Here is a 25058-nt window from a genome sequence, read left to right as displayed (position 1 = left end):
TTTGGCTTAGGGGTCAAACCCTTTTGAGTAGGTTTTTCAATGGAATTATTCCCTAAAGGCTCATCTATAGAGGGCTGAGTGTCTGATTCGACCAAAGTGGGTGAAGAGTTATTGTGCACAACCCCTTGGGGGCTATTATGAACAACAGAATTCTGAACAGGTTCAGAATTTGCATCCTTTTCTTTCTGCATGTTCTCCCCTTCTTTTTTTTTTAATGTGGAAGGTCTAACCACAGCTTCTGGCTGATTTACAGATCTGCCATTTCTAAGCTCTATCATATTGCATTGCTCTTTATTTCTCCTAGGTTCTTCAGTGTTACTCGGCAAGGTACCAGGAGGTCTGGTATTCATAGTGTTTGCTAAATGGCCTAGTTGGGATTCTATGTTCCTTAAGGATGCTGGAATACTTTGCACAACAGCTTCCAAGCTGTTTTGCTTGGTCTCATTCTTAACCAAATATTCCCTTAACAAAGCTTCTAAAGAAGAGGATGGAGCAATAGGCATCTCACTAGGTTGAACAACAGCTTGCTGCCTTGAAGTTTGTTGGTAATTCTGGGTAGGAAAAGGTATTTTTGTTTGAGCATTAGAAGGACCAGCTTGCTGCCCCTGCCCTTGAAAATATTGAGGCTGTTGGTTCTGCCTCCATCCCTGGTTAAAGTTATTGGGAAAAATATTTTGGTTTCTATTTTGGTTTCCCACATAAAACACAGATTCTGGGTTGGATGGGCAGCTATCATACAAATGGGGCCCACCACAGCAAACACAAGTTACACTTGTGTTTATTGCATTAACTTGAGGTTGGGTCACAGGTATTTGAGGTGCAGGAACTTGGGATTGAGATAATCTTGCCTCAATGGTTTGTCCTTGGGTTCTCACTAAATTAGACAGTGCATCAAACTTGGCTGAAAGAGCTGTTACAGGGTCTATCTCATGTAAACCAGCCACTCTCCTTGGCTGATTTCTCTCTTCAGGCCATTGGGCATAATTTTGAGTCATTTGTTCTAACAACTCATGGGCTTGGTTAAAGGACATAGTCATAAACATGCCATTAGCAGCAGAATCTGCCAAGGCCCTGTTTTGAGTATTTAGGCCATTGTACAGGGTTTGTAACACTGCCCAAGAGGGCAAACCATGATTTGGGCATTGCTTAAGAAGGTTCTTGTACCTCTCCCACACATCCACTAGTGTCTCTCCATCCCTCTGCATGAAGTTAGCAATATCACCTCTAGTTTGCACTATCTTATTAGAGGGGAAAAATTTCATAATGAATTTCTCAGCAAGGGTGTGCCAATTGGTTATAGAGTTGGATGGAAGGGAGTTCAACCATTCTTTGGCTTTGTCAGCCAGTGAATGAGGGAAGAGCTTCAATCTTAACACATCATCCGAGATGTTAGGATTCCTAAAAGTGTTGGCCACTTCTATGAAATTTCTAAGATGCTTGTGTGGGTCTTCCATCAACAACCCATGAAACTGCCCCATGTTTTGAAGCATGGTGAACATCACCGGTTCTAATTTGAAGGGCACTCCATTCACAGGTTGGGCTATGCTTGGATCTAACTCATCCAACACAGGTATGATGAAGTCCATCATGGACCTATCATTATCATTTATAACAGGTGGTTCCCTTATCCTTGCAGGTCCTCCTACCCCATCATTCCCGTTTACACTTCCTAAATCCTCCATTTCTTCAATTTCTAGAAGTGGAATTTGCCTATGTGCTATCTGGGCTCTTCTCCTAACTCTAAATGTCCTTTCAGGTTCCGGGTCAATTGAATATATGAACGGGTGTGGAGTTGCACTCATGCACCCCTTTTAACTAAAACAGGTAAACCTGGCTTAGCTAAAACACCTAAATTACTAACCAACTTTTATGCAGAACAAGCAATAAATAAACACACAAGAACCTGCAAGCAGAAAAATCCCAAGACAGTTCACAGCCTGACGGCTTTATAAGGCAGTAATAACTCACCCTCACACAGGGTGGAACTAATAATTAAAATAAAAATGAAACTAAGAAAAATTAAATGACATAAAATAAACAGAATATGAACAGAACAGATTTTAAACTACCAATATTCAAGATACTATAGAACTAATAACTAAACAAAACTGACACAGAATTCAAATGAGCTACACTAAAAACAGCAAAAAGAAGCAGTTCAAAAATAGCAATCACACAGAAACTTGATCATATACGCCTCGATCCCCGGCAACGGCGCCAAAAACTTGTTGCCTTGCTAACAGTTGTGCAAGTAATGCGCGCAAGTATACGCGACAACAAGTAATATAGGGCTGTTATAAGTCCCAGTTATCGTTCCCACAAGGATCGTTGGCGTTTTGAAATGACTAAAATTTGTAATTGCTTAAAATTGAGTTACTATTTGAAAATAAAAGAAATAAAATTGTAAAGTAAAAATAATTTAGAATGGACCTAAAACACTACTGTTCACTTTTCTTTTAAAATTTTCTGAATTACTTTCCTAAGTTATAAAATAAGAATGAAGAATTAAGCAACTTAAATGACAGATGTGACAAAAATTTTGAAAACAGAATACAGATTGAACTATGAAATAACAAAGGAAATTGGAAAATCTGAATTGATAAAGATGTTTAAAAAGGTGGGTTGAGTTCTGGTTCTCCTTCCCCACAGTGCTTGAAAAATAATTTGATTAACAAAAAGCTCATTCTAAGATTCTCAGTTAACAGGGCTGTATTGTTAATTTTTAATCTCTTAAAAATTATTTTATCCCAAAGTTGCCCACTTCCATATCTCTATGCCAAGTGGGATTAGGACTCTTGAGATTCAGGTCCAATATTACATGAGTACTCATTCATTTCTGAATTGAGATCCCTTAGATGATTTCTCATCTAAGTCCATGTGTCTAATGCAGAATCCAGAATTAATTGTTTCTCAACAACTAAATCCTAACCAAACATCTGACATTTGGCCAAAATGCAGATAATTTTAAACATTAGAAACAGCATTAAACAACTGAGATATAACAATTAAAACCAGAAAATCAAAGATCTAACAAGCACTGAGGTTTGGGTATCACCAAAACCCAACCTCTAAAAAGTTAGCCACTATCCATATGGGTGAGGCTTACACACAGTAACAGAAATAAAGAAATTACAAACAAGAAATGCTAGAAAATAATTTACAGCACTAGCCTAACAACCAACAATTTCAGTGCTGTAAATGCATGTATCAAGTTCATCAGATGAACCAGAATCTCATTACAAAATAAAAATTAAAAGAAAATAAAAATGGTGCAGAAAGCAAGAACTGAAAAAACGATAAATCAGAATCAGGAATGGGAAGAAGGGACGCTTTGACTCACTCCTCTTTCCCTTTTTATAAGGTTCCTTTCCTTCTTTGCGCGATTTTCCTCTCCAGCTCAGCAGGTATACACGCGCTCCTTGCGCGTTACACACCAGTGGTCCCCAATTGTTCCACAATCGCATCAGATATTCCAAATGCAATTTCGCTCCGCACTCGTAACAGCATCCACATCACTATTCTGTTGGTGTATGGCTTCTAGAATAATGGCTAAAGCAAGCTGTGTGGTCACAGATGGTTACAATAATCACACTTGGACTTTGATTTGAGTGGCTGGTGGTTTGTGTGAGTCTTTCAGAAAAATGATTCACGGCTTAGAGGAAGAGAGATTAGGAAATATGATGAGGGTGGGTTTGGTGTGCGGCTGTGGTTAGGTAGCGTAATGGGTTAGAGAGAGAGGAGATTAGGGTTTTCTTTCTGATCCCTTTAGCTTCCCTTTCCTTTAACTTGGGCCTTCCACCAAAAGATCCAGCCCAATTCCTCCTCTTATCTTCTTCTCTTCCTTTCCCTTTTTTCTCTGGGCTTTAATATTTTAGGTCCGGCCCATCACTTCCTTTTTGCTTTTCCTTTTTCTGATGAATGTTAACACAATGGGCCTGTAAAATAACAAGTTTAAGCCCATTAGAATTTAAGCCCAACATAAATTTTTGGGATATTTTAATCACAAACATCATTCATTTCTCATCAATTACACTCTAAACCATATGTTCTAAGTCTCTTTTAAGAGACTTATCAATGAATATGGATTTTCAAGGTTGTGTTTTTTTTTTGTGTGTGTGGTAAGTTAGACATTGAAAAATTGAAAATATATGAAAAAAAAAACAATCAATTCCGAAGTGAACATTGTTTTAGTTTTTTTGTACCGGCTCATAGTTCACTGACATTTTTTCTTTTTTTCTTAAATGTAGGCAGTACTGTCTGTTTGGATTTTTATTTTTTTTTAATTTCTCTTCTTTTTATAAATAAAAGTTAGGTCAAATTTTTTACAAAAGCACTTATAATAATAAAAAAGGCTAAAAGTCAAAAGCTCTTAGAATTTTTTTTTTTTTTAAAGTTCAGTTTTTTTGAAATGAAGTTTGAACTTTTAAATAATTTTTAAGCTAATTTTTTTTATGTAATCATCAAATAACTTTTATTTTATTTTTAAATTATTCTTTTTAACTTTAACTTAAAATAGCTTTTAACTTAACAAAAAAAAAATCATCCAAACATGCTCTTATCCACTGCCGCTGGTAGAATAATTTTGTTTCGTAACATTTTTGTTTTAACACATGCCTTCCTTTTTTTTTTTTTCAGTATTCTGAAGGGTATCTTCTAGCCGAAACTGAAGATTAATCCCCAATCGAGTATGTTGGACTCTTTCGGGGGCAGCTCTCCCAATTTTTTTTTTCTATTCCAAGAGCTTGTACTCGAGATCTCTGATTAAGAGATCCAGACTCCTTACCACCTGTGCCAAAGGAGTTTGGTTTGGTACAGTTTGGTACACATGCCTTCCTTAGATCTGACCTTTTTGGAACTTCCATCGGCCATTTCTTTTCGGATTCTGAGACTCAGAATCGGCCCATAAACCCGCTGCTTAAGAAGACATGTTTGTTTGGGCTTGAATATTATGCTAACATATTAGAAAGAGGAGTTAAATTTTTCAGAAGTATTAAATTGATGTAGGAATGTATGATTTTAAAATGAATTCAATTTAATGTATTATTGCATTCAATAATGTGTGGTGGAAAATAGTGCAAAACAATCAATGATAGTGCATTGAAATGAAGCTCTTTTAAAATTAATTGAAGAGTAACTTATATTTAATTAACCCAGGGACTGAGTTAAAAGTGATCTAATCCTAAAAAGTAAATGTAGTTAATCATCAAGTTAATTCATTTGTCTTAAACTCGCGTTTAATGAATCTTTTATTTGTTCTTTTTTGATAATAAGTGTATTTCAACCTTAAAGAATACTTGGAAGTACCCTTACTATAAAAAAAAGTCAAATTTCATTTATATAACCTTTAGTTAATCTAGCATTTACTTACCCCTTTTTTAATTACTTAGACTTCAAATTTTATATTTGACAGTCTCTGATAATTCTTTTACTAACATATTGTTGTACACAACTAAAATGTTGATGACTTAAAATAGTTTCAATTAAGTGAAAGTAAATAAACACTAAAACAATTATGAACAGTTATACAAACAGATTTATGAAGTTATTTTGAATCGAAATTGATCAATAATTGTATTATAATGTAACTAACTACTTCCACAACTTCTCAATTCGTTAATTAACGGAAAACATTATCAAATCATCAAAACCTATATTTATTTTGCAAATAGATTAGGCCGGCCTACCGTTATATTAGGTCAAATTTAGCCTATTATAAATGGTAAAATAAAATAAGCCCGAATTTTTAAAAAAATTTATTTAAAAAATAAACCATAGGCTTTTTTGTACTTGTCGGGCCTATAAACCTACAAGTTAGCATATATCATATTATTAATTTTAAATAAAATAAATAAAAATATTATTTTAATAATTTTGAATAATAAAGTAATATTATTTTAATTATTCTTTTAATTGTCGAATGTTTAATAAGCTTAAACAGGCTAATAGGCCTAACCAAAGTTTTTATTTTTTAAATATAGGTCAGATCAAACTTGTAATTTGAGGCCTACATAAACTAATAAGTCAGGCTAGACCCAATATTTTTTACACAAACCTAATTTATTTAAACTAAAATTTAACCGTAAGTTATTTACATCCCTAATTACATATAACCAACGAGACCTTAGGGGTGCGGGGAATTTGATGTAGGAGAGAATAAAAAATAAAAAATAGAAAATAAAAAATAGAAGGTGTGGTGGTGGTCACGTAGAAGAAGGGAGCGTAAGACGAAAGGGCATATCCGAGGAAGATAAATAATATGCCAAGAAATACCGTTACGAGAGAGTGCCACGTGTGACTCTACATGGCAACCTGGCATCGCATCTTGGAATGGAACCATCCATCCTTCAACCAACAACGCCACACTCTTCTTGTCCTCCAACTTTGGGTTATGCCTATGCCTATGCTTATGGCGCTTCTTCTTTTTCACCACCACCACCATCACCATCTTCTTCTTCTTCCTTTCCAATTTTATGATCCTTGTTGAAACTCTTTCTTCCTTTCTCTCTCCCTTCCCAACCCCTCTCAGCTCAGGACATAGGACCCCACTTCCACAATCTTAACAAAACAAAAACCAAAAGCAATAGTGTGTGTGTGAGAGAGAGAACCACCAACGCCGTTGAAACCCATCAAGATTTTTCAATTGGGTCATGTTTTCACTCCGAAATTTCGAATTTTTTGTATCTGGGTGTCGTCCAATTCGCCATGTCAGGTACCGCTAACGGTTCCCTCTAAATTTGGATCTGTAGTCGGGGCTTCGGATTCGTGTTTCCGCTTCGAATTATTTTGTTTCTCTTTGTGTAATAGGCTCGTGGTTATTCTCGGAAACGTGATTGGCTTTTTTATTTAATTATTATTATTATTTTCCTAATCTTCAACGTCATTTGAAATCGTAAACTCACCCACCTATCGGGTGTAGCAGCAACGGGTAACACTCTGCGGTTCCTGTATGAGGTTATGAAACTTGGGAGTGAGTGGTGCTCATGTGTAATAAAGGGTTTCAATGCTTGAGCGAGTCTGAGAGTGTAATTGAATATCGACAACACTTGTTGATGGATAGTCCCACAGCGGTTCGATTGCTGGCTACTGGTTCCGGTTCAGCACCCGGTTCCGGCGATGATAGCCGGCGTGTTAAGTTCTTGTGTAGCTTTCTGGGGAGTATAATGCCCCGTCCCCAAGATGGGAAGCTTCGTTATGTTGGTGGAGAGACACGTATTGTGAGTGTTCCAAGAGATATTAGCTATGATGAGTTGATGGGAAAGATGAGAGAGCTGTATGAAGGGGCAGCTGTGTTGAAGTACCAGCAGCCTGATGAGGATCTTGATGCCCTTGTCTCTGTTGTCAATGATGATGATGTGGTTAACATGATGGAAGAGTATGACAAGTTGGGGTCAGGGGATGGGTTCACTAGGCTCAGGGTTTTCTTGTTTTCGCAATCTGAGCAGGATGGTTCCTCTCACTTCATTGATGGGGATGAATCTGAGAGGAGGTATGTTGATGCATTGAATAGTTTAAATGATGCTTCTGACTTTAGGAGGTTGCAGCAAGCGGAGTTTGCTATGGTTGGCCCTGTTGAGGATATCCATGTGGCTGATCAGTTCTTTAATCGACTCAGTGTGGATAGTGGAATTCCTAGCCAGAGAAGTGGGGAACTATCTATGTCACAGTACAATTTGCATCATCTCACGATCCAGCACCAGCCATCTATTGGCCAGAGATATAGTGAAATGGATACTTCGTGGAATCCTGCTTATTACTCTCCTAGGCATCATGGTCACCATGCTGAATTTCCATCTTCTCCTTCTGGTACAAGGTACCGTGTGCCATTTCCTGAGTTACCAGATAAGGGCATTGATAGAGTTTCGGATGAGTATGCTCGGCATCATGTGAATCACCATCCTGTGTATGACAATCAACCGCAATATTCTGAAAATGTTGTGTGGTTGCCAACTGGAGCAGCACATGGTGAGAAGTCGGGTTTTCCGGGCAACATTCTTCATGGCCCCCATGTTCTTGATGGGAACAGTATATGTGAGCAATGTCGCATGAGTTTTCCGAGAGGTCAACCAGCTGTGGAGCATCCTAATGTTAGTAATGGACTTCCACTGGTTGCTAATCCATGTGCAGAATGCCCCTCAAACAGGGATAGTTTCACGGTGAATGCTGATGCAAAGTTACATCCTATGATCTATCCAAATGATCTTAATAATGATCATAGGTCTATTTATAGTGATACCCAGAATCATGAGAGAGGATGGGGTTTGCAGCATCAGACAACTGCTCGGGTTGAGGAATCAAGAGGGCATGTCTCTGGATCTGGAAGATTGAGTGATCATTATGTCAGCGATATTCCTGTTATAAATTTCTCTCCGGGGCATGATAGTGTGACTGATGGACATACTACGTCTTCCAATTATGCTCCTCAACGGGCTGCTCCTGAATTGGGAGCTGAACTCTTTCCTGACCAAACTGTGGCTGCTATACCACATCTACAAATTCCTCCCCTGGAAGAGCACAATGTGCGGTATGGAAATCCATCTTCTCCTTATGGAGTAGATAGTAATTACGCTTGTGGTCACGTACCTGGGCATGCTTTCAGGAGAAATGCTCCAACTCCAGTTCATATTGGACCCACTTATGAGACAACCACTCCACCTCAGCAGGTGAATGGTATGATAAATGCTGGATTAATCAGGGGAGAGGGTAGTCCAAGATTTTTCATTGGACCAGATAGTCAAAATCCATGGGTTGATTCCTCACAGAAACTGTCAGGAAATGATGGGACTGCCATCCCGGAACATCCTTATGCACATGCTCTGAAGTTGAATCCAAAGTCCCTAGGTCAGGAAAATCAACACTCAATTATTGTAGATACCATTCATCCCCCACAAGACATAAATGCTGGAACCTGCTTCGAACCCATGCAGCTGCCAAAACCATCTTTTAATATGGTTCACAATAAAGAGGTTTTAAGAAATGACACTCCTCTGACTGTAGCAGTGAGTTTGCAGTCGAAAAGTTTGCTCAGAGAAGGGGTAGAGAGGGACAAGGTTGAAAACTCTAATGTGCAGAGTATATCTTTTTCAGAGCAAAATAAAATTGCTGAGAATGTATGCGAAGCTGCTGCTCCTGTTGAGTCTAACAATTCAAATTCAAAACCTGCAGCAGAGTGTGGGCATGTTGAGAAATTGGCTGGTGAGGACTGTTCTGCTCCGGAAGATTCTAAGCATTTGGTTCATCAATTCAGCTTCTTGCCTGAGTTGATTGCTTCTGTAAAAAAGGCTGCATTAGAAGTTGCTGAGGAGGTGAAAACTGCAGCTGATGAGCATGCCAGTTCTCAGATACACAATTCAAATACCAAAGAAGAAACAGCAAATGAAGTAGAACCCGTGGTGAGGATGAAGTGATTTTGTTTTCTTCTTTCAAAAGGAAAAAGTGAAGTTGTTTTATTCTATCGAGAGGGAGGTGTGGTTGTGCTTGTGTTTAATTTATGTTGCCTTATATTATGATATGTATGTATTTGTCTTGTAGAATGCTCATGGTGATTTAGAATTGGACTCTGAAATTGACCATGTAGATACTTCTAAAATTGAACCTACAAAGGCTGAGGCAGAAGCAATTGCTAGGGGATTGCAGGTTTTCTTCCCATCTTACTCTAATCCATTATGTTCATATCATTTTATGTTTTGATGTGTTTCTGGCTTTCCTTTTCCCACATACCTCGGGTTTGATGGTAAGCTGATCATTTTTCAGACTATTAAAAATGATGATTTGGAGGAGATCCGCGAGCTAGGTTCTGGAACTTATGGGGCTGTTTATCATGGGAAATGGAAAGGTTCTGATGTTGCCATAAAGAGAATAAAAGCCAGTTGTTTTGCTGGAAGACCATCTGAAAGAGCAAGATTGGTAATATATGTATCTGATAGTTTTTCCTTTTTTTTAAGTTACTACTGATTTAAACTTGTATAATAAAAATTATTTATTCTTCTCTGTGTCAAGAATATTCAACCTTTTACTCAAAAACTTCACTAAAGTGAAAAATAGTTACATTATTTTTTTATGAGCTCATCAAAACCTAAAATGTTGGCCTCGACGAAATATTTTTATGTATCATATATTATAACTACCAAGTATCTCGTGCATTACACAAATACTTTTATATTCAAGTATAATTTAAAAAGCATAAATTAAAAAATGTTTAAAATTATAAGGGAGGTAAACATAATTAATTCAGATAGAATTTTAAAAATATAAATGTAGAATATTCTAGAGTCTTTTACTTGTTTCTAGCTACTAGTATCTTTGAATAGTGTGATGCCTCTTCGGTTACTGTGTATTTTATTTATTACTTCATCTCCTTAACTACCTTGTAATATGTATAAATAGAACCCTTTGGGGTGTCAATCAATATATGAAAAAATACATTTCAGTCTTATATTTCAATATGGTATCAAGAGCAGGTTATCCTGTGGTCTTCTTGTAAACCTCCATCGCTTTTTTTCCATTTTTTTTCACTGTTTCGCTTATATAATTCAGAAACCATATCTAGACCCCTTCAATCATGAAACCAAGACCACCACTGAACTCAGAAGCCATTTCCGAGTCGACCCACGACAGCCCCGTCGCCGGACCGTCAGCCACGCGCCGCCACCACAGATCTGCTTCTCCGGCGCGTGTGAGCCACGCGCCACCCTGCTGGCTTCCGTTTGTCACGCGGCTTCCACAGAACAGCTCGCTTGGCTTCCCTCTTCCTGTTCTGAGGGTTTAAATCACGATTGGATCACTTTTCTTGCTAAGTCCAGTTGTTTCCTCTTCGTTATCAAAGACAATAGGCGTGACCTGTTGCTCTCCTTCTTTTTAGAACGATGGAAGTTGGAAATAATGAGGATGAGAATAAGCATTCTGAAAAATTATCCGGAAATGTTTCCGGTGTCTCTCCTCTTTCCTGTTTTTCGTCTTCTGGAGACAACCCAGCTATACAGATTACTAACCACCGTTTAAACGGTAAGAATTATGTGCAATGGCATCAATCTGTCAAGCTGTTTATCCAAGCAAAAGGGAAAATGGGGTATCTTGATGGAAAAAAGGAAAAACCCGAAGTCGATGATCCTGATTATGATAAATGGATGACTGAAAATGCCTTGGTCATGACCTGGTTGACTAACTCCATGGATCCTGATATCAGTCAAACTTATTTGTTTCTTGATACGGCTCAGGAAATTTGGGATGCCGTTAAAGAATATTATTCTGACCTAGGCAATGCTTCTCAAGCTTTTGAACTCAACACCAAGGTAAGAGAGTTACATCAAGAGGGGATGTCTGTTACTGAATACTTTCTTGCTTTAAAAACTCTGTGGCAGGAGTTGGATCTTTATGATGCAGCAGATCTTCAAGGTTTAGAAGCTAATGCAAGGTTTAAGAGTTATTTAGAGAAAAGACGTCTCTATGATTTTCTTGCTGGCCTTAATCGTGACCTTGATGATGTTCGTGGAAGGATATTGGGACAGAACCCGTTACCTTCCATTGCAGCTGCTTTTTCTATGGTACGACGGGAGGAACTTCGCCGAAAGGTAATGTTGGGAGACAAGAACTCTAAATCCTCCGATGTATCTGCCCTAGTAGCAAAACATACTCCTCGTCCCCCTAGTGATGCAAAACGTTCTGACCGATGGTGTTCTCATTGCAATAAGAGTGGTCACACTCGCGAAAAATGTTGGGAAATTCATGGAAAACCACTAAACTGGAAAACAAAGGGGCTGAACAAGAGTCATGCTTATCAAATCTCTTCTGATGATAAGGGTGAGGAGTCTCGTGCCTTTCCAAACTCCGATGGTGTATTCATCCCAAAAGCTCAGTATGAGCAATTCCAGAAGGTAATGTCTCAATCTGCTGAGGCAACTAGTCATGTTGCTCAACAAGGTATGGCATTCCATGTTGATCGTAGTAGTCGTTGGATTCTTGATTCAGGAGCCTCTGATCATATGACAGGTAATGCATCCTTGTTTTGTTCTTATACCCCTTATTATCACCCGTCACGAATAAGGACTGCTGATGGTAGTTTCTCTAATATTGCGGGAAAGGGATCCATTAAGCTCTCTGATCATATTACTCTGAACTCTGTCCTTCATGTCCCTTCTCTTACTTGTAACCTTATCTCTATCAGTAAACTTTCCTCTGAATTGCATTGTGTTGCTAAATTCTCTGCCAAAACCTGTGTTTTTCAGGAACAGGATTCGGGGCTGATGATTGGCAGTGTTAGAGAGGAAGAAAGACTTTACTATTTTGAAGAAGATTCTCATGAAAAGAGAATTTTTGCAAATCACTCTTTATGTTTATCAGACGATTATAATGATGTTTTGTTGTGGCATCGTCGTTTAGGACACCCAAATTTCTTTTATTTCAAAAGTTGTTTCCAAACTTATTTATCAATAAAAAACCAAGTTCCTTTTTTTGTGATGATTGTCAGTTTGCAAAACACTCTCGTGTTTCTTATTCCCTCAGAGATTATAATGTTTCGTCTCCATTTACATTGATCCATAGTGATATTTGGGGACCAGCTCGTGAAAAAAATATATCTGGAACTCGTTGGTTTATTACTTTCATTGATGATCATTCTAGAGTATGCTGGGTATATCCTCTAAAGGATAAGTCTGAAGCTGCAGCCACTTTTAAAAACTTTCATGCTATGGTACGAACTCAATTCCAGACCTCTATCCAAATCCTGCGAACTGACAACGGTACTGAATATTTTAATTCAGTTCTTGGGGATTACCTAACCAAGCAAGGTATTATCCATCAAAGTTCTTGTCCTAACACCCCTCGACAAAATGGGGTGGCCGAAAGAAAAAATAGACATCTCATTGAAGTTGCTAGAGCCCTCTTGTTTACGATGCATGTCCCTAAATACCTATGGGGGGAGGCTGTATTGACTGCCTCATATCTTATCAATCGGATGCCCTCTCGTGTCCTGAATTTTCATTCTCCCATATCTTGCCTTACCCGTTTTTTCCCCTCCTTTCGGGCTTTCTCTTCCCTTCCTCCAAAGTTGTTTGGCTGTGTGGCTTTTGTTCACATTCCTCCACATCAAAGGTCAAAACTTGATCCTAAGTCTGTTAGATGTGTCTTCATAGGATATCCTCCTAATCAAAAAGGGTACAAATGCTACTCACCTTCTCTTCGAAAGGTCTTTGTTTCTATGGATGTTACCTTTTATGAAAAACAATCATTTTTTCCTTCGACTTCTCTTCAGGGGGAGTCTATTGGTGTAAATGAAGACAAGTCTTGGATTCCAAATAATTCTACTGTCTTACCTTTACCCTTGGAAACAAGTGTTGTTTCTTTACCTATGGAGACAGGGGGAGTTAATGTACAGGAGAAAAGGACAAAAATTGTACCAGAGACTGGAGATCCTCCCGGTAAATGGGGAAAATTCTACAGCAGGCGTAAATCTCCTCAAGATCCTCTAGACTGCCAGATTTCTGACCCGAGTCCTAGTTCCAGCAATCCACTTGAGAACACCGGTACATCTGACCTAGATATGCCCATTGCCCTTCGAAAAGGTACTAGATCTTGCACTGCTCATCCTATTTCTCATCACATTTCATATGAAAAGTTATCTCCAGGTTTTCGTGCTTTCAACACTATATTAGACAGTACAAAAATACCAAAAAATATCCAAGAGGCACTTAATGACCCTAAATGGAGGGATGCAGTTTTTGAAGAAATGGATGCACTTAAGAAAAATGGAACTTGGGAACCCGTGGCACTTCCCAGAGGAAAGAAAACTGTAGGTTGCAAATGGGTGTTCACAATAAAATTTAATGCAGATAACAACATCAACAAATATAAGGCCAGATTGGTTGCCAAAGGATTTACTCAGACTTATGGGATAGACTATCAGGGGACGTTTGCTCCCGTTGCCAAACTTAACTCTATCCGAGTCCTACTATCACTTGCTGCCAACCTTGATTGGCCCTTGCATCAATTGGACGTAAAGAATGCCTTCTTAAATGGGGACTTACATGAGGAAGTTTACATGGATCCACCACCTGGTTTTGAAGAGAGAGATGGTTCAGTATGCAAGTTGAAGAAGTCTCTTTATGGACTTAAACAATCCCCTAGAGAGTGGTTTGAAAAGTTTACTCGTGTTGTTAAAGAAAGAGGATTTGTCCAAGCTCAGACTGATCACACTTTATTTTTTAAACACTCCGATAGTGGCAAAATTGCTATCCTCATTGTTTATGTTGATGACATAATTGTCACTGGTGATGACTGGGAGGAAATAAAATCTTTAAAGGGGGGTTTAGCTAATCAGTTTGAACTGAAGGATCTTGGATCACTCAAATATTTCCTTGGAATGGAAGTTGCTCGTAGCAAGGCCGGAATTTCCTTATCTCAGAAGAAATATATCCTAGACCTGCTACAAGAAACAAGTATGCTCGGGTGCAAGCCAGTAGAAACTCCTGTTGAACCCAATATTAAATTGGGAATTGAAGATGGAAAAGATGTTGACAGGGAGCAGTACCAAAGGTTGGTAGGGAAGCTGATCTACTTATCTCACACTCGGCCTGATATTGCATTTGCAGTTAGCATGGTTAGCCAATTCATGCATTCTCCTAAGGAAAAACACCTTAGTGCGGTTTATAGAATCCTCAAGTACCTCAAAAACACCCCTGGTCGAGGAATGCTCTTTAAAAGGGGACACAAGAGGATGATAGAAATCTATACAGATGCTGATTGGGCTGGCTTTGCAATGGACCGAAGATCCACTTCAGGATATTGTACTTATGTCTGGGGAAATCTTGTGACCTGGAGAAGTAAGAAACAAACTGTTGTTGCCAGAAGCAGTGCAGAAGCAGAATTTCGGGCGCTAGCCCATGGCATTTGTGAAGGAATCTGGTTAAGAAGACTCCTTGAAGAGTTAAAGATATCTTATTCTCTACCTGTCAGACTCTATTGTGATAATAAGGCTGCAGTCAGTATTGCTCAAAATCCTGTACATCATGATAGAACCAAACATGTGGAGGTTGATCGTCATTTTATTAAAGAAAAATTAGAGGAGGGTAGTGTATGTTTGTCATATATACCTACCGAGGAGCAAACAGCCGACATTCTCACCAAAGGATTACATAAACCCAGCTTTGAGGATTTAATTAGCAAGTTGGGGATGATCAATATATATCTCCCAACTTGAGGGGGAGTGTAGAATATTCTAGAGTCTTTTACTTGTTTCTAGCTACTAGTATCTTTGAATAGTGTGATGCCTCTTTGGTCACTGTGTATTTTATTTATTACTTCATCTCCTTAACTACCTTGTAATATGTATAAATAGAACCCTTTGGGGTGTCAATCAATATATGAAAAAATACATTTCAGTCTTATATTTCAATAATAAATTAAAGAGAAAAAACGTTTAAAAGAATAAAGTAGATATGCATAATTAATTCAGAAGATTTTCTATTTAAAATTTAAAAGAAGGGAAGTTAAGAATGACATGTGTCATTTTTTAAGGGAGAATAGACTAAGAGATTAAACTGCTCTCAAGATAGTGTATAGTATTTTAATATATAGTGATGGATTACTTTTGGGATTGAAGTTAGAGATCCTATTGAAGCTGTAATTCATTGGATAGCCCTGGTATAGACATATTGTTTGTGTCACAATTTTGTTCAATATAGAAATTCATTCATTTTGTGTAGGATGAAAGAAACATCTGAATTTCCCGCTGTATAAGGATACTTAAAACAGAGGAATGATAAAGCAAGTATAAATGCATAGAAGTTGTTTGGTATATATTGAAACATTTATTAGAGCCCCAGCTCTATATAATGATTTCATTTTGGTTGTTGTGCCAGATTGCAGATTTCTGGAAGGAGGCATTGATGCTCAGTTCATTACATCATCCAAATGTTGTCTCCTTCTATGGTATTGTTCGTGATGGACCTGATGGTTCTTTAGCAACAGTAACAGAATTCATGGTTAATGGATCTTTAAAACAGTTCTTGCATAAGAAAGATAGGTAATTTGATGCATGAAGGAATTTATATTTCATCAATGTTTTCAAGCACTGGAATGTGTGCTCTCCCATCTGAAAATTCTTGTGTACTGATGATATATTATTTATGCTGTTTCTTCGGAGCAATTTAACAGAACGATAGATCGTCGTAAGAGGCTCATTATTGCTATGGATGCTGCATTTGGGATGGAGTATTTGCATGGAAAGAACATTGTGCATTTTGATTTGAAGTGTGAGAATCTATTGGTTAATATGAGAGACCCACAACGGCCTGTCTGTAAGGTACCCATGAAAATTAGGATAAAATAACTCATGATGCAAATTTTAGAAAGTTTTATATATTTATATATATAAAAGCAACCTGCTAGCAGAGATTGAAACAGTGTTTAATTTTTCAGATTGGTGACTTGGGTTTATCTAAGGTTAAACAGCATACTCTAGTGTCTGGAGGAGTACGGGGAACTTTGCCATGGATGGCACCTGAACTTCTCAGCGGGAAAAGCAATATGGTGTCCGAGAAGGTATTCTTGGTATAGCTGTTCAACTTTACATTGCTAATATCCTTTTCTTTTCTGATGATGTTTCTTTGCATTTATACTTGCTTGTGTTGTAGATTGATGTTTACTCATTTGGGATAGTCATGTGGGAGTTACTCACAGGGGATGAACCCTATGCTGAGATGCATTGCGCTTCAATAATAGGTGAGATCGAAGTAACAAAATATTTGCATAGAGCAATTTGTTTTGGTACATATTATATTTTGGGTTGTAAAGCGATTCTATCTGTTCACATTCTTGTTAAAGACGTGCTTGTAAGAGTATTGTTACTCTCTTCTATTATATTTTGCTCAGGAATTCGACAACTGTAGTAAGGAGTGAATATGGGTTCAATGTATTCAAGCAAGATAACAATGACATGAATTGCTGTAATTTTGTTTTTGGCTGACCCTCTTGGTCGATAACTTGCAGTTCTTGTTCTCTTTATCCTCTTCCTCACCGCTTTATGAATTTTCTCTGGGCCTTCTGTCTGTTTGTCTATGTATCGGGTCTATAATCATGTATTTGCCTACCTTAGTTACTTCCTCCGCATCCAATCCTAGATGCTGCTGTAAAAATCTTGTGATATGAAACACCTAAATGGTTCGAAGTAAGTGTGTTGTGACTTAATTGCAGAACAGAAAATCTCCTTACACCGTCAGGTTTATCAAAATTTGTCATGCGTCAGTTACTTGTTGCAGACTTTGCAGGGAGCTTCAGTATTACAGGATTAGGTGGTCTGTCTTTCACATAGTGTTGTCATGTTTAGATTTGTTGTTTGAGCTTGCCAGATGAGAGGATATTAGTACATAGCTTCTTTATAAGAAACATCATTGAATCCTTGTTGAGATGTAGAATTTGAGACTGGATAATTTAAATTTATCTTTGAAGAAGTTCCCTTAGTAAAAAGATAACGAAAAAGGAAAACATAGTGTTGGTATATATTGAAGATCAGGTGCCAGTGATGATTTTATGGTATATATTTTTTAGTTCTAATGCTTACTTGAGCTGGACCTGAACTGTGGTCATGTAATTCTAATGTAGCTGAGGAACTTAACTTTTTAGAACTGGGAAGGGAACAGGTTCGTATATAACTTGTACCTGAGATTCTCTGCTACGAAGTTACAGGTAAATTAGGTAATGGGTAGACAGGAGAGTGAATCAAAACTTGCCTGTTTTGATGGACAGGAGGATGGAGTGGCTTAATCTTTGTACACATCTGGCTCAAAGTGCATTCTGAATATTTTGGTGTTCAGAAGAATATGCTATATATCAGTATTGACTATTGTCTGACTTTGTTTTGCAGGAGGAATTGTGAACAACATTTTACGTCCTCAAATCCCAACGTGGTGTGATCCTGAGTGGAAGTCTCTAATGGAAAGTTGTTGGTCTTCTGATCCTGTTGAAAGGCCATCATTTTCAGAAATTTCCAAGAAGCTGAGGAGTATGGCTGCTTCAATGAATTTGAAATAGTCAATTGATCTTGAAATAGTCAATTGCCCTTACATTGTATGTAGCCTAGAATTGGTGGAAGAAGGGAAATAAGGCGAAGCATGATTCTTCCAGTTCAAGGCACCAACAAGCTTAGCTTTAAAAGGGAAAAAAAAAGGATTTAAAGGCCCTATATTCAAGCTTATCCACGCTTATATTGTAATATCATGCCTCGGTTTAGTCTAAAAAATCTTATGTAATGTTGCCTTTAATGGTATTTTCCTTAGTGCAGTTAATGGCACTTTAGCATGGATTTCCTCCCAGAAGCGGCATTGTGCTCTGAAGAAAGCTACATGTGGAATATCAGAATGTCACAGTGTGAGTGATTTAGTTAATGTGGAGTTCCAAATACTGGCTAGAGAAATATTTTCTTTTGGTAATGAGTGTGAATTTAATCGTCCTCTGCAGGGCTTTTGCACGTGATCAGGGTGATGGTAGCAATAGTAGTAGTTTTACCATCAACTGAGGGGGAACCATGCCTTCTGGAGGGATGTGTACATAAATTAACCAACGACACGCTTCCTGTGCTTCATATGGAGAGGATAATGACGAATTATGCTTCCTATTTGCAAATGGAACAATCGAACAAATTCAATTTGTCATAAACATTTAATTTGAGTTGCTTTATTATATTGATATGATATATTCTCAATGACATGAATATGCATGCTTAAAGATGTGTTTTGGCTGTTGAAGCTGTATCAATAAAGGTTATTTTTTATGTAACAACCTGACCTGCTTCTTTTGTCAAATGTGGAGCATACAACATAAGAAAGTTCTTACCCACCCAGAATGAGTGCCTTTGAGTCGTTGTTCTTTTTAATGCAGATAATACCTAAGACTTTTTCCTATGAATCTGTCTGTGTACCATTTTGCAGCTTGTGTACTCATGTAGACCATTTATTGGTTTACTGAAATGAACGCTTGAGAAATTCGGAGAATGAATTAGCATATTACAAGTTGTGCAAGTTTTAACGAGGGAATACAACAAATATTGGAAATGGTAAGAATCACAGAACCACAACCTGTATTGGCGAAGTAAAACACACTGTTTTTTGTTGATGGTCTACGTAAAAAAAAAAACATTGATGTTACCATGTTATATAACAGGATCATCATCATATTTTCGAGGAATTTGGGGGTATTCAAGAATAACAGAACTCTTGGGCATTCTTTATATTCAAAACTCTCCAATAACAAGAAGAAGAAGTAAAAAATAAAACATCGTTGAGATGGTTTTGGCAAGACGAACTGATATCACACATTAAGGCTTTGTTAGATGACAAAATCATAAATTTAACATGTCGTTGACTCAATTAAATTTTTTGTGCCTGGCCCTTATCGATCTAAAGTAGATATCATCGGTTTCAATAAGGGGATTTTAATGGTTTTCCAATGATTATATTAATAAAGTTTTGAGTAAGATGCTGTGGCATCACCAACTCTCAAAATGTGAAGAAAATCCACAAGGTCAATTCCTGTGACACTATCAACATCTACTCCCCTGGCCCTCTAATAGGACTGCTACTTCATACCTAACACACGGGGTAGACTTTTGTGTAAATGTCAAAGTACGCGGACTTCGTACACGTGTCCATAATCTATTTGATGAATCACCAACAAAAGCATGTACATTGCAATTTATTTGTTTTTTTTTTTTTTTTAAGAGTTTAATTAAATGACTATCATACTGGATAGATAAAACATCTATTTGAATATGAAATTGGATAAGAAAATATCACATAACCAGGATATTTGTTCTAAAGTGCCCGTCATGGTGAATTGTGATTGATTCATAGATATAAAGAGGTTCCAACCATTTTAACTATCAAATAACCATATATCATTAAAACTTGGGTAATTTTTTTTTCTTGTCCATACATATAGTTGTCAAGAGATATATAATAAAACAATTCATGTGATTTTACCCAACAGTTTAACCTTATGGAGAGTTAATTGCATTACATAATATTAGAGTTTATGATCAAGTGCTCTAGAATTTGCCCTTTGTTATCCTTATTTTCTAATCAAAAAAGTTCAATCTCAACCCAAGGTAAACAAAAAATAAAGTTACATGACAATGGCATTACTCGTTTGCATATAATGATGTCATTGTACATTTTATTTGAATTACTAAGAAATTTAAAACTTCGTTTCTTATGGAGTTGCTTATTTCCTTTCTCTGATATATTTAATCTGTACTTCGATTATAATGAGATTTAAATCTAGAACTTCGAAGTTGAAATATTCTGCATTTAGTTATTGAGGTTTTTATTTTTAAGAGTCAATAATTATTATGTGTTTTACTTAAAAACTTAGATGTGGTCCAGGTATTAAATATATGGGTTTGTTACCAGTATTATTGAACCAAGTAACTTAAGGAGTTTACCATTTGACATTTGTTTCTTGGGGGCGGGGCGGCGGTTGTTAAAGACCAAGATGAGTTCGGTAACGTAACGGCGTCTGTTTACGAGGGTGTGCAAAATAATTAAAAAAATGAATCGAATCATGAATTAAACTGAACTTAAAATAATCAATTTTTAAAAATCAGTTCATGAACCGAACCGATTTTTGATTTTTAAAGAACCAGTTCATTAACCGAATCGGTTTAAGAACGAAATCGTTTCCGAACCGAACCAAATTAATTTTTATAACTTTATTTTTAAAATTTTATTTTTCTTTTCTTTTCTTTTCAAAATAGGATCGACCTCAACCGATTCCATACTGAACCGAACCGAACTATTTTCGAACCGAACCATTTAAATCAATTTGATTCGATTTTTCAAAAAAATTGGTTCGGTTTCATCCTACTGTTTATAATCCTATTTGTATTAATTTAAAAAGAGAGATAGTAACAGTTTGGTTTTTATTTATTTATTTATTAGCACTAACACGTATTCGTTGGACTCCCGCAACTAGTGATTAGTGGAAAGTTAAAGAAGAATTAATGAGAACTCTGTTAGCAAAAACAAATTGGCTTCCAAGTCTACAGCATCTTTGTCAACCCTAGTGACGACATATAAAAGAGTGTGATCTTTCTGGGAAATCCCTTGCTATTTTTATATTAAAACGACTTTATTTGATCAATGCTTATCTTAATTCTGTTAAATACAAAGAGAATCCCACGTGTCATGATAGCAAAATTATCTTTCCTTGGATCGCCATAGAAGCTAATAATGGGTACCAAAAGCAAATCAAGTTATTTGTGCTTTTTATTTTTATTTCTCATAATCACCAAAAATATGGTTGTGTGGTGGGTGTTCAATCCCGGCACAGGCATATTCACAAGTGGTGAAATCATATAATACAACTAATTAACCCAAAACTTAAACTCATAATGATGATCATTCTAATATCATTATTAAGTATAAAGTAAATAGAGCATTTGATTGTGCAAATATAATCAAAGAAATCAAAAAAATGTTACAATAATCATTCAATTAAAATTGTAAGAATACCTGCTTTAAGGCACGGGCCATCATTAGTTATATCAAATAATATTGTTCACAAGAATTGATACTCGACGTATATCAATAAATCAAGTTTGCATCAATAATTAACAGTAATTTTATTTTTTATATGGTCTTCCATGTTTATCCTCTCACCAGAACTGTGTTCCCCAGCTGTTACACTAAATTGGTCTTCTTGATGATGAAATGCACTATTCTTTTCCCCATTTCTCTTCACCTTTTTCTTGAAGAAGAAAAAGAAATACAGCGTCAATGCAAAGATTCTTAGTTAAGGAGTAAGACAAGCAGAAGCATGTTATCTTCGTCCCAAAGATCCGAGACTATTTAATGATAAAGATATTAATGTTTATATATTTGGGAGCTTAGTGCTTTTTGAATTTGATGGTTTCCCCTTGTTATATTTCTAGGTGGGTGCGGTTCCAGACCTTTATTTTCCTGCTTCTTGATTAAAAAAAAGCACTAGATGAAGTATTAAATTAGGAAACCAAGGTCAATGAGTGGTGCTACTTCAGAAAAATATTGAATTGCAAAAACCTTTCTGTTTGGTTTTACTACTTTTCTTGTTTTGATACAGTTTCTAATTGTTTTTAGCATGTCCTACCCAACTTGTCAAAAAGGAACAAAAGAAAATAAAATAAAAATGAAAAATGAAAAATTAAAAAGAATTTATTGATAATAAACCAACTAATTCCTAGCCCAAAAAAAGTAAAAAAAAAAAAAAGAACCAAATAAATAAAGGTAAATCGATTAATTTAGCAAATGTTTGACTTTTTCATTTCCACTTTTATAATCTCATAGTTCCATTATTGCACAACCAATCCCGAGCTCCAAGGCTTTCTTTCAATTATGATAAGCTGTTTGGAGAGCCAGAATATCTACGTTGATCTTCTATAACTTTGAAAAAAAAAGGATTATATAGCCTATTTTTACAAGAAATAGTTACTTAGTAAGCATAGATGTATAATTAAACTGTAGAGTAACAAGATGAAAGAAACATTGGAATAAACCATGTGTGTAGTATAGCGAAGGTTATATTATCTATAGAATTATTGGGTATATGCAACTTGAAATACATGATGTGGGACTATATATATATATATATATATATAGGAAAATCATGCTCTCCGTCAATAGGAGAGTACAAAAATTTCCTGCACAAATTCGTTTTCCGTGCCAATTAATTTTTTTTCTTTTCTAATATAAAATGTGGGACCTACATTTAATTTTGTCTCTACTTTTGTTCTCTTATGTTGTCATGCAACATAAGAAAATATGAACCCATATATATATATATATATATATATATATATATATATATATATATAGAGAGAGAGAGAGAGAGAGAGAGAGAGAGAGAGAGAGAGAGAGAGAGAGAGAGAGAGAGAGAGAGAGAGAGAGAGAGAGAGATTTCTTTGACATTAGTGTCAATCAACGGTTATAACTTCTGCAAATTAAATTTATTAATTAATTATTAATTTCCAATAAATAATAATCGTTGATTGACGAAAATCAACAATTAGGATTTAGTGTCAAATTTTAAAGTTTGACACTGATATCAAAAAATCATATATCTCTCTATACAACATAAACTATTATGAAAATTCTATATAGTTGAACTTGTATGTGTCTCCTAAAAGCTCAATTCATTACTCAATAGTTGTTGGTCTAGTGATAGATATTAGGATTTGACTTGTCCAAAGTATAATAAATTCGATTTTTAGAAGTTGCAATTCCTGAAAAAGGTCGAGATTAAAATTGGATTAATCGAGTTTGTTGAGATTTTGGACGTACACCTATTGATATTTAAGAAAAAAAAAAAGCTCAAATCGATGAAAGGTGGCATAGAATGTTTAAGAATAATTTTTCCTCCCTAATTCATATGTCATGTCAAGAATTCAAGCTTAGAGACTTTGGTTTTTATAGGCCGGTTGAGAAGATATATACTCGAGTGAAAGAACATGAACTTTCGTACGATAAATATCTTGTCATGACGGAAAAGATGCCAGTTTTCATTGGTGTAGTTTCAAATAAGTATCAGTTTGTTATGATTTTGTGGTGAAAGCAAACAAGGACGGATACATTTTCAAGGCATTGACTATAGTTTTTCTAGCTTTCATATTCAGTTCGTCAACATATATATATATATATATATATATATATATATATATATATATATATATATTCGTCAACCTATATATATATATATTGGTTTCCTATAAACAGTTCAATTGCTTAACATTTTATAGTGTATATTTTGAGACCTTCAAAAAGAAATATCACTGGCTATTTATGTGGATCTAAAATATTCAGAGAACCTTTCCCACAATATCATGTTTTCCATTTCAAGAGAGAGAAATGTCCGTACAATCCATTATGAACCAATTTGTCGCAATATTCTTTCAATTTTAAAGGCAAGCGTCATAGAATGAAATTCACGGTTGACTTATAAAGGAAAATGTTCCAACATTGATGAGAACAAAGGGAAAAAGTAAAAAGTTCGCAAGCACATGCATGTCCTTCTGCAGATCACATGTGCAATCAAACAGTTTTTATTTTTATTTTTTTGGCTAAATGCAAATGCTTCATTATTCACCCCCAGAAAAAAAAATGTATGTTACAACATTTCTTCCTTTTTTTTTTTTTGCCTTTTTAAATATGATATATGTCAGAAATTTTCATTTTTAATTGTCTGAGCTCATCTTTTATTCTTAAATGTATTTGTTTTTTTGGAAAAAAAAATATTTCTCCTGCCGTAGGAGATAAAATTATTTTCAGCAACTTCAAAACTACGTCGTTTTGGGAATTGAGGGGATTAATGAAGGATATTTTATGAATTTTATTTATTTCTTTGTTATATAAATTTTACCAATATACCCTTCGTTAATTTCCCGAACACTTAAAATGACGTAGTTTTAAGATTGCTGGAGATAATTTTATCTCCCATTTTCTCCATAAGAATCCTTAAGTTAAATATTAATTACACAAGGTTATATATATTTTAAGAGGGAGATTATATTTACAACCTCTTAATTTTTCCTTATAAACTCTTCCAATCATCTTTGGTTGTTAGATCATAATCAAATCAACGGTTATAAAATGACATTAAATAAAAATTGTTGATTTGATTTTGAACCAACAATCAATAATAACAGATTGTAAAAGAAAATAGGTTATAAGTATAATATCTCCATATTTTAATTTAAGAATTAATTGCCAATGAGCAGCAGGTCGTACATTTTTCTGGCAATACAACAAGGCTATAGCATAGTTGTGATGGCTTTGACAATGGAACATTTTCGAGGATAATGCCGACAAACTAAGAGGATGGAGACTTCTTTTGATCAAAAACTTGTAGCACCGGGTTCAAGCATTAAACTAATAAAGCAATGAAAAGCAGTGTATTTTTTTATTGAAAAGAAGAAGAAAATTTATGTTACTTTTGTCCAGTTGCATGCATAATTATACGCGGATGAGCGAACTAATCCAAAAAGGAAGAGAGATGAATAAACCCTAGCTAGAAGAAAAATAAGGAGTTGAATATAGCTAGTA

At 35.9% G+C, this 25058-nt stretch overlaps 1 protein-coding gene and 1 non-coding gene across 2 annotated transcripts; both read left to right on the top strand.

Annotated features, from left to right (window-relative positions):
• Positions 1–1125: 1125 nt before the first annotated feature.
• On the top strand, positions 1126–1231 carry LOC133295148 (small nucleolar RNA R71). Its single transcript, XR_009749294.1, has one exon. It is a non-coding gene; the product is annotated as a small nucleolar RNA R71 (small nucleolar RNA).
• Positions 1232–6285: 5054 nt separating this feature from the next.
• Positions 6286–18745, top strand: LOC133295055 (uncharacterized). The gene is made up of 9 exons (XM_061493834.1): positions 6286–9389; positions 9529–9633; positions 9751–9903; positions 15852–16015; positions 16147–16294; positions 16411–16533; positions 16626–16713; positions 17855–18357; positions 18448–18745. Exons 1-8 carry the CDS (start codon positions 6981–6983, stop codon positions 18019–18021), a joined length of 3357 nt encoding a protein of 1118 aa, XP_061349818.1. The 5' UTR covers positions 6286–6980; the 3' UTR covers positions 18022–18357; positions 18448–18745.
• The last annotated feature ends 6313 nt before the right edge of the window (positions 18746–25058 follow it).

This window comes from Gastrolobium bilobum, unplaced genomic scaffold, assembly GCF_033153095.1.
Source record: "Gastrolobium bilobum isolate Gb01-03AN ecotype WA unplaced genomic scaffold, APGP_CSIRO_Gbil_v1 utg913, whole genome shotgun sequence".
Classification (NCBI taxonomy): domain Eukaryota; kingdom Viridiplantae; phylum Streptophyta; class Magnoliopsida; order Fabales; family Fabaceae; genus Gastrolobium; species Gastrolobium bilobum.
Note: the sequence above shows the minus strand (reverse complement) of the source record. Positions and strands in the feature narration are given on the sequence as shown.

Bases quoted from the DNA above. Each gene is read 5' to 3' on its own strand.
- LOC133295055 (XM_061493834.1), top strand. From the start codon at position 6,981: ATGTGTAATAAAGGGTTTCAATGCTTGAGCGAGTCTGAGAGTGTAATT. The intron at 9,390-9,528 runs GTGAGGATGAAG...TTTGTCTTGTAG, and splicing joins CAAATGAAGTAGAACCCGTG to AATGCTCATGGTGATTTAGA. The intron at 9,904-15,851 runs GTAATATATGTA...TTGTTGTGCCAG, and splicing joins CATCTGAAAGAGCAAGATTG to ATTGCAGATTTCTGGAAGGA.